The following is an 11,026-nucleotide window of genomic DNA, read 5'->3' on the forward strand; positions in this document are numbered from 1 at the left end:
AGGCCCAAGAAGGGTAATTATAATGATTTCGAAATAAAAACATAATTTTCACGGTATTACATTATTTATTCAAACATTTAATGAATTGACACAATCATACTTAAAAAAATCGTATCTTATTTATTAATATGGATTAAAATCGTTGTATATTTACTAAAATCATTAAATAATTAAAATATATGTGTACAATTATACTGCTTTGAAAAGAATCATAAAACATAAAATGTATTAACCACAATTAAAGCACTCCCGAAAAAATATAAGTATGTAAATCATTTAATATAATATTCAATTCAGTAAAAACTCATAAAACTTTTCAGCGTTTATTTATGACAGGGACAATGTGTTTTAAGTTGCTCAAACTGCTTAAATGTCACGGTTAAGATCTCCAAAATATCAAGACACCCGTCGCCTGAAAAATAAAATTATTTTTAGTGAAATGGTTTATTTTGTTTTGTCTCTAGTTCTACTTCGACATTTTTACAATATTTTTCCAATAAAACTTTTCAGAACTGTAAAATCACTCATGACCCGTCGCGTTATAGTCTAAATTAATAGAAAAAATGTATTTACCGTATTTTTTAAAAATATTAACCCAAAGAATCTATCTCATAAATCGCATGCCCATTAACTAATGGACATTTTTCATAAGTTCACTTGTGAAAATGTCTGCACACGTAAAACCATCTAGATCGTACTATAATATGCTCGTCCTAATTGTGATGGTTATTTAATGTAATTAAGCCGATTTTGTTACGGCTGGAATTTGCAATATTACCATTGTCATTGCCGTCTACCAGGATAGAGGCAGCAGTAGCTCCTTTTAAATGCATGTCCACAATATCGTCAAGTTCTTTACCGCAGAGTAAACCGTCTTGGTTCGTATCGTGAAAAGCGAAACCCGATACATAATCTCTTACTGCGGGGCTAGGAATGACGATTCTTTTCTAAAAAAAAACAACAAAGTAATTCACGTAGAGCACATCTTTAGATTATATAGAGCACACGAACACGCTATCCACGCGTCATTTGTAGTGTGATAGCATTGACTTCGCCAAATTTTCATAGCGAAAGAGAAGAGCATAATATTATCTCTATTAGAGTTTTACGGTAGATCCAATAATTTTTCCTTTAATACACTTTTAACGTTTAAGTTTTTTTAGTAATTTTTTTTTGTAAACTATTATAATTCAGTCCAAATCGTCCAGACTCGCGTTTAGATTGGCGCAAAACTTAAGTAAAGAAAAAAAAAATGTAATATTTTTCCAAACCAATTACAGTGACAGCCTGGCAACAAAAAGACTGTAGGAGTGTGCACTACAGTTGAAGCTCTAAATGATTAAGACTTTACCAACAATTTCCCATACTTTATTACTTCAATTAATTGAGTGGAGGGGGGGGGGTGCGTTCTAGTAAAAGTATACAAAACGTAATTGCAATAAAACTGTTAATATTACTTTCTCGTCGGCCGTTTTCTTGTATTCTGCTGAAACGACCACCAGCTCTTGCAACTCCAAGGCATATTTTTCTATGGTCAAAATATTAAATACATTTTTTATTTTATTAAAATATACTCATTGAGTCAAAGTTGAAAAACTTCAAATAAGTAATTGAATAAATCTAAATTAAATAACAATTATTTTATAAGTACAAATAAACATATGTAACATGATTAAGTAAAACATAATTTTTGACTCTTTGCTTCGTACAGATAAAAAAGTTATTTTGCCAACTCTACATAGACCAATATTAATAACCAATGAGATAATATAAAAAATATATACTTACGGAAGCGTTCGAATTCCCATTTTTCATGCTGGCCATCAATTATTGATAACCCTTGGATAAATTCTGTTATTTTATCAGGTTGAATGCAATCGTCGTTTGTTTTGAATTTTTTAATATTGCTTAGACTTGTAATCTGTTCCATGTCTAGACCACTGCCCTATGAACAAATATTTAAATCATGTGAATATTAAATGTACGACAGGAGATTGACTTTTTTTTTAATGCTAAAAATATAGCGCTAAAAATCTACAAAACATATTTTTCTTAGATACGTTAAATGCCATGACAGGCAAAATCATAACTACATGTGTATTTTATCGAGCCTTTAGCAAAATCATAAATTCTTACTATTTGTTTTACATCCAAATAGCCGTACAAGAATTCGGCGAAATTAACTGTTGGGTCATCTGTAAAAATAATTAATTAAAATGATCAACCGTAGAAATGAAATTCACTGCTTCGTTAACTCAATAGCACCTTGAAATTTTTCTGTCAAAATTTCTTTCTCGCCATCATTTAAACTTAAAGCTTCAATGATTTTTTTTAATTCATCGCTGTCAACTAGACCATCCAAATCGCCTCCTTCTTTGTCATAATGTATGAACAGGCTCAAGTATACTATTACTTCTTGGGATGATAAATTTTTGAGCTATATAGAAAAACGTGTATAGAAATAATAAAATCGTATTAATTACAAATTTGCCCATATTTTTTTTCGTTATTACCGTCCAGAGGTCTTCTGTCTTCTTGTTTTTGGTCAGAAACACAATTATACTTTGTACTTTTTTACCGTCTTTTGTGTCTATATTTAAAAATAAAACTTTAAGCATATTTCAATCGAGCTAGCCAATATGAGTGCGTTAAATTGAAAAATTTGTAAATGCCGATGGATGTTTTTTTTAGTGACAATTTGTTTTTAAGTTGGAGGGGGTAAAATTTGGTTACAATCAAATAAATTAAATACAATTAAATTAAGTTTTTAACCCTGTTGAAAAGATACTTTTTTACCTGCTTCGTATGTACACCCTTCCAAATTCTTCTCTTCGACGCCCAAATCTGTTAGTAATTTTCTGATGTTTTCTGGGGTAATTTGGTCCTTAGCGTTTTCGTTTTTTTTTACTAAATCGACGACCTTTTTGATTTGATCCTGATTGACTCCGACGCTCTACAAAGTACGATAAGTACAATAATTATAATAATACATACGACTGAAATTATTTTTTTTATTGCATCTATAGTTTTTATTACTATGAATTATACTAACCTGTGTCATGGTCACGAAGTGCAACGCACAGAGGATAACAGCAATTTTAAAATGCATGATGGCTTTTTTTTTCAAACACTTTGTTGAACCAGAAGTACGTCTTCGATACCAAAGTCGGTTGAACAGTGGAATTCGATTCGATTCGGGGTGTCTTTTATATGGTGCGATTGACAAAAACCAACATAAATATGTAAACGGAAATATTCGTAGGTAGTTGTTTTTCGTTTTATTTTATTTACACGTTAAATACCTAAGAGTTGTTTTTCGACCCAATTGTACATGTGTTAACACACGGTAAGCCTGAAATATGAAGCTATAATATAGTTTTTGTTTGCTGTATATCGCACAAAACCAAAAACAATTTTTAGCAAACGACCAATGCTTGTAATCTTCATATAATAACAATATTCGTATATATTTTTTATTTGCTGTACATCGCACAAAAACAATACATCGAACAAAAAACGTTATTAAATTTTCATATAATATTATTTGTTTAAATAAAAAAAAAATATTTTTCTACTATGCGATTACATTTATTCAAGGGATGAGAAAATCATTCTAATAATATATGTATAGTCACCAAACTTATTCACATAAATGACATGTTCAACGGTACTGTGTCCTACTCCCCCGCCAAGCCGCTGCTCACCCACTGACAATGCTAAGACCGTGTGGCCTTACCGAGTGGTCCAGTGGGTTTTACTCCAGAGTTTTGGGGGGTGGGGGATGGTGTAAGGATATTCATAGGTTTTAAGAAATTTGTATTAAGATAAAAAAATACTAGCTGTATTTATATAACTACTAGTTGGGTCCGTTATTTATGACAAATAATAATATATATGTATAGTATTGTGATGTTTTGTATTGTGATATTTAACGACAAAATCTATAGAAATTATACTTCCATACACAGTAAATAGTATATAATACTATGTGATTATATTGCTCAAAGGACGCGAAAACGGAGATCTAAATTCAATGGATTTTCTAGATAGTCGGTTTCCTAAACTTTGGGTGAACTCGTAAGAAATATAATTGTTCCAAAAATTTTCATTGTTTGTTATCTATTTAAGAAAATAAAACGTTCGTGCTAAATCATATGTAAAGCAATAGGTAATTACGAAAGTTTATTAGGGAATTTAACATAATAACCTCACTTTGTTTTTAAACTTAAACGCAATTTTTTTAAATCTAAGCAACGTAATTTTGCTCTGGGCCTATGTTGCTAATTTATTAGACTTAGACAACAATATATGCGGGCGTCACGTTTTCCATTTAATCCACAAGTACAGCAAATACAAAGTCGCTAAAAAAATGGACCCCTTAAAGTCTTGAGCCCTGATGTAAGTACCCCGATAATAGCGCCGCTGAAACAAGGAAACAAAAAATACAAAATATTTTAGCATGTATTTATTTAAAGAGCTGTTGTTTTTCGACCCAACTGTACAGCCGTAAGCACTGTGTAACCCAAAAAAAAAAAAATACCGCTTGTTTACAACAGAGCAAATATGTTAAAAACTGCTTGTTTTTTTATTATGTTTTAGCCAGTTGTTTGTATCGAACAACTCGTCGTGGAAATCGACGTGTTTTCGAAAAAACAACAATACATCTATAAAAACTGTTTTTGCAAAATAGGCAGTTCTTATGATGTTAAAACCCAAAAGACCGTGATATTCAAACACAAATTCGCCCTTTGTTTACATTGCTACATTTGCATTGCACAACAACAAAACAACTTGTCCCCGATAAAAAACAATAAATTAAGTTATTTCAACGTTAAAGCTTGAAACTTTATGATACCAACGAGTATATTTTCGGTCGTTTGTGTACACTGCAACAGTCGTCGTAGAAAAAATACTGTATTTATTGTAAACAAATGCATCATTGTTTTTTGTACAAAATTGAGATTTGCGATACAATTTGAATACATTTATCATCACCGATTAACGAACTCTAATAAATATTCAAGTTGAACAAATTCAATAGCCACCGACATTAAATGACCACGAATTAAAATGTTTGTTAAAACTTGTACAATATTCGTATAAATTTGAACCAAAAAAGTACTTTATTAGTCCAAAAATTCCTTTCCTTTTCAAAATCGAGGGAGACTTTTTTTTTTTTTAATAAAATAATTACGCTTGCGGTTAATTGCGATGAGATGGGAAACAAAAAAAGTTTGAAGACGGTCGATTAACCATTAGGTTATTCATCCTAATAATAATAAAAAAAATACAATTTTAAACACATCAATGTCAAAACAGTGCTTTTTCGATTGTTCTGTTCCTGTGATCTACAGATTCGCGTCGAAGCGTTTACTTTAAAGTGAATTTTATCACTTTCAGTTAATAATATGATTTCTGTAGACATGCAACAAATAAATGTAATTATTGTTGAATAACTCAACAATAAGCAATGTTTAATTATTTAATTTTGTACTAGACTACAGACATTTATTTGAATACACAAACTAGCTTAGAAGTTGTAAAACCTTGACCGGGAAACTTTTTCTAAATAAAATAAGACACTTAAAATCAATGGTTTTTTTTTTTAAATTTGTACTAAATTATTAGCATATTTATGTTTGCATTATTCTATAGTCGATAACAGCGGTAATCCGTTACAATAAAACGTGTTTAGATAACTACGAGAAAATGAGTGTTTTGCATCAGATGGATCACTCTGTATAAATAGATACAAATAAACAATGTGATGACCGGTGGACATTGTGGCCTAATAAAACGAGCCCCCTAATTTTTTGAAAATTTGTATATTTTTCATAAAATAATTTAGTTTTCAAATTATATATGAACAATGAAAATATGTGGGTTTTTTATGTATTTTTTATTGCATGCGTTAATGTATGGCTAAGCATGTAACTATTTAAACAAGAATACAAAACCTCATATGAAAATGTGTTTTTTTTTTGTTTTTTAAAAACACATTCAATTTAAACCACTACACAAATAAATGACACACTAACAAAGTGTTATGGATATTATGTTTTCGTATAAGAAAACAAAATATAAATACCATTATTTAGTAAAATAAAACGACGATAAAACCATGTAATAATATTTTCAAAAAGGTTTTTTACGGATAAGAAAAAACAAAAGAGTGGAACCAATATACAGGGTGGTAATTTTATCGTGAACCACTCAGTATAAGGAATATTTATTTGCTATGCCGCCATACGTCAATAGTCTCAAGTTTAAATTATACCCATTTCCCTAGGGGGATTGAAGTTTTTTGTTTTTTTTTTGGGGGGGGGGGCTTAGCAGTAATTTTAGAACCTTTCAGTTGAAAATCTGTCAGAAGTTAGAACTCATGGGTATCCATAACATATTAAACGAAGAAAAAATTAGGAACTACAATATTTCATTAACTGTTTAAATTGAGAATAATGTACTAAAAATTGTGACGGATCGATAACAAGTTTTGGATTACTACTTTTGAAGTTATTGAAGTTTCGAGTTTAGGGCAGGAGGAAAGGTGGAATGTATCATATTTATCTGGGCCCACTTGCCATCCTGTCCTAACTTTTGCTACTGAAATTTTATTTTGTACACCAAACTGTTACATATGCTGTAAAATATGTTGTTTTAGTTTTTCAGATATATTATACACATGTTTATTGCACGCGTATATGTACAACTAACAAGTAACTGTACAACTGTTTGAGTAGGTACTTATACAAAACAACATCAAAACATGTTGTGTCCTTATTCCAATAAAGAAAAATAAACTACCCAATTTTTGAACAATAAATTAAAAAAAAAATTGAATGAATGTAATATTTTGTCAATTGTTATGATACTAAAATACACAAATGTATTATAGCTTCCCTAGGATTATGACTGTAATCCAGCTCTGACTTTTATGCTGGTATTTTTTTTATGTCTGTTTAATACTGGACTGATTCCTTCGAGTAGTGACTCATAAATTACAAATTTTATCTAGTTGGTACTTCTAAGAAGGCGGGGGGGGGGGGGGGTTAAAATGCAAAAAACTTAACTCCTTTACACTTAAAAAAAAAAAAATATATATATACGAAGGTTAATTTTTCAACTTTTACTAGCTATAATTTCGAGAATAAGTGTCCGATCGAAAGTCATAAGGAATATATATTTTTTGTGCTCCTATACGTCAATAGTCTTGAACTAATAATAGCAAAATAGTAATAGCTTTGATGTAGATCAGCGAAGGTATTGATTTTCCTACGATGTGAGTTTTTTTTGTGTCCGTACACACTGTAACTGGACCAATTCCTTCGAATAGCAACTCTATAAACCACAAATTTCATCTAGTTGGTACTTTTTTTTTTCAATGAGTTGATTATAATATAGTTGTTCTAATAATCAATTTGCCTGACCGAATATTCTTCGATCGTGACCATATTGTAAATTAGACGTGTAGATAATATTATGACATTCATAAAGTGATAACTGATAAAAGTTTAATACACAAATTAAAAATCATGAACGATAATACTTTATATTATGACTACATCAAATCTCGTGAAAATTTAACTTTGTGATACTGCTCCTGTACTATTTTTAAAGAAAAACAATTTTGAAAATCTCTATTTGAGGTTATAGTATTGTTAAAAATGTAAATCTAACAGGCAACAGCCGACAGCTGGTGGCTATAAACGTTAGTAATATTTAACTAATAAGTAATATATGTAAGTAAAATGTATTGTTTAATGTTTTCTCCAACACAGTACCAGTATAAGATTTAATTTTAATTTCAATGTTGGGGACACAATTTTTCTTTAAAACACTACAAGAAATTAATATACAATTTAAGGATCTATGCAAAAGATTTTTTAGTTGCATTTTGTTTTGTACATTGTCTATCTAGTAAAATAGAAGTATAATAGAGCTATGAAAGAATGAAGTATAAATAGTTAGTGTGAGATTGCTCTAATGGAACTTGGAAGTATATAATACATAAATATTATTTTTATTGAGTACAAGCGGTTATTATTTCATTTATGGAATACAAACGATTGAAACATGAATCATCGACCATTCCTGTTCAATTTAACAAGGCATTGATTATGTGTTATTTTGGCCGCTATGTTTTTGCAATAAAAAAACAGTACAGTGGGACGGAGCATGGTGGGGTCGGGCCATAGTGGAGACGGGAAGGTCACAAGTTTACAGTAATTTTTAAATCTGAAAGTGACAAAATCAGTTATTTTATGCAATTTTATCACTTTTGTTTATAATAATTTCTGTAGACCTGTGACCTCTCCGTCCCCTCGTTGCTTTGATTCCATTATGCCTATACTCTACTGTACTACTCCTCTCGGATAAAATCACTTTCAAATTAACCCTTTGATGCTTTATTGTAAATACAGCCCCTCGATTTAATACTTTCTAACTTTGCTGGTTTATACTGTGCTTGGTTTGGACTGTACTGGCTTGATAATACTGACTACCGATTTGCATCGAAGCGTTTATTCGAAAGTGACTTTCGATACATGGTTTAAGGATATTCATTTTGAGAAAATCATGTTGTAGAATCACACTATACTCAGAGATTAAGTCTTAAACTACGCTCAACATTGTAAATAAAAAAACAGGTTCCAACACTTCTAGGGGCAATGATTTTCGGTATATATTGTTAAGTTAGATCTCACTGTCCTAATTAACACAATGATAGACGGTAAAATTGATAAATTACAAAATAGAGTATAAATTTGTACACGCTGAAACAACATAAAGTATAATTGAAGCAGGGTTGTCAAATAGTGTTGTAAAAAGTACATTAAAAAAGTAATCAAGTGCAAAATACACAGCTACCCTAATTCTTGAGCTAACTTTGTATCGACATATTCTTTTTTTTCAATTGTGTCTGCTTAATACGAATTTAGATTGTTAAAAAATACTAGTTTTTTCTACTCTCCGCCACCTCCTGTGCCACGGCACGACTGTACTAGTTTTTTTAATAATTTTGGTGTGAATCATAAAAACACATTTTGGTTTTTAGCATATTATCTTATCGCTTAGTTTTAAAGGTTATATACATTTCAAAATAAACTATACAGTTGTTTTTTGTACGTTATTGTTTTATTAAATATACAACTAACAAGTGTATTTTTTTTAACGTATTTTGTTTTTGCCGTTCTTCTAGACACCTATTCAAATGTTTGAACTATTTTCTTATACGACCGTAACACCCTGTCATTCCAATAATTTTAGCGAATAACTAATTTTAGTAAAATATACTACATTTTTATGAAAAAAATTATTTAGGATACACATTTAATTATTTAAATAACATAAAACATTTAATTTTATTTATCATTTTTTATATAGATGCATGCCATCTATACTGAATTATTCATTATTTTCCTCATTTGAATGAAAAATGATCTCATAAAAGTTGTTGGCTTCTTTAGATATTGTAAAAGAATTTATGAGGTTTTTAACATGCTTTGGTTTTGCTGGCTATGTTAAGATTTCATTTTTCCAGAATCTCTACACCGCCCATTAACAAGTGTAAATTTGCCACTCTCTTTAATACCGATAATCTGATACCTATATTATCAGAGATGTAGTGGTCCGATTGATCTTTAGTTAAAATTGTACAATCAGATGTTGGTACCAAACAATTTTGTTTTTCAAAAAAAAAAAAACAATACTTCGGCTATTTTTAAATTATTGCGCTGATTAACAAAAATTATTCTTATTTTTAGCTTTGATACAGAGCTCAGAAGATATTGTACCTATTTACGATTTTGTGTTTTTATTCTTTTTTACTTTTTTTTTATTTTCATGTATGGACCATAGATATATTATGTTACTAGATAACAGACTTCATAAACATTAACAAGCCAAAAAACTTCAATAAACACCACCTCTTTACGATGATGCAAGTTCTCTGTGTCTAAACAATTTCCATATAAATTACAATTTTTAAAGCACTTACTCTCTTTAATATAATGCTCCCAGAAAAAGAAAATGGCCCATAGATCTTTTCCAATAACTCGTATACAGAAAAATAAGCATACAGTTTAACTCGTTCGCAAGTCTTGTTACAAAAAAAAAGTTCAAATTAGAAAAAGATGGGGATGGGGGGGGGGGGGTGATGTTAAAGTTCGATTTCATAGGCACTTAAGTATTGATGGCTATAGTAGTATGTATATATGTTGTATTCACAACGATCAATCTGTAACTGAAAAAAAAATAAATTCAATAATTTAACAGGTCGCATTCCATACTAAAGTATTAGCCAGAAACTTGATATGTTTTAATATACCAGCCACCTTAGATACTAGCTTGACGAGCCATGAAAATGCTCTTTCGTGGTTGCAGACTCGTCTGAAAAATGCTTTTTTATTTTCCAATAATCTGGAAATTCGCAACTAAATATTCTTATTCCCAAACCAAAATGCCTAACAACATCATACCGACAAATAAGATTGCTACCAGTAATAGGAAAATTGTTTGAAAAAATACTTCTTAGAAGAATACGGCCTATTTTTCTGTAGTATAGTGTTATACCAAATAATCATTTCGGTTTAGAAATAGACATTCGACAACACACCTAGTTCACCAGGAATTACTGCGCAGGCATTTTTCTGGACGCAGCATAGGCCTTCGATAGAGTTTGGCACGAAAGCTTGTTATTTAAATTAAAACACTATATGCCAGCTCCATATTATCTAATCATGAAATCTTATTTAGAAAAAAAGACACTTTATAAAACGCCAAGGTAATGAATTTTCAGAATACCATATAGTAAACGAAGGAGTTCCTCGTGGAAAGAATTTATCTCCTGATTTATACAATGTATTCACAACCGATATCCTCCAAAAAGAAAATACAACTCAGGCCACTTAAGCGGACGACACAGCAGCACTTGCAACTAACGGTGATCCCAATGTAGTCAGCCAATCACTTCAATATCACGCCAACCTAAATGAATCTTGGTCAAAAAAATGGCGAATAAAAATTAACG

The 11,026-nt window shown here is 30.4% G+C and overlaps 1 protein-coding gene across 1 annotated transcript; it reads right to left on the reverse strand.

Moving 5' to 3' along the window:
• Positions 1-224: 224 nt before the first annotated feature.
• LOC126832988 (uncharacterized) lies at positions 225-3,344 on the reverse strand. Its single transcript, XM_050564062.1, has 9 exons — positions 3,053-3,344; positions 2,797-2,953; positions 2,514-2,590; positions 2,266-2,437; positions 2,137-2,195; positions 1,789-1,945; positions 1,458-1,528; positions 779-947; positions 225-412 (listed from the first exon to the last, which is right to left on the reverse strand). The coding sequence occupies exons 1-9, from the start codon at positions 3,107-3,109 to the stop codon at positions 324-326; spliced, it is 1,008 nt and encodes a 335-aa protein (XP_050420019.1). The 5' UTR covers positions 3,110-3,344; the 3' UTR covers positions 225-323.
• Between the last annotated feature and the right edge of the window lie 7,682 nt (positions 3,345-11,026).

This window comes from Adelges cooleyi, unplaced genomic scaffold (genome assembly GCF_023614345.1).
Source record: "Adelges cooleyi isolate 19-005CV unplaced genomic scaffold, UGA_ACOO_1.1 ACOO_flye_CR_arks_rails_tigmint_CR_PRNA_1, whole genome shotgun sequence".
Taxonomy (NCBI): Eukaryota; Metazoa; Arthropoda; class Insecta; order Hemiptera; family Adelgidae; genus Adelges; species Adelges cooleyi.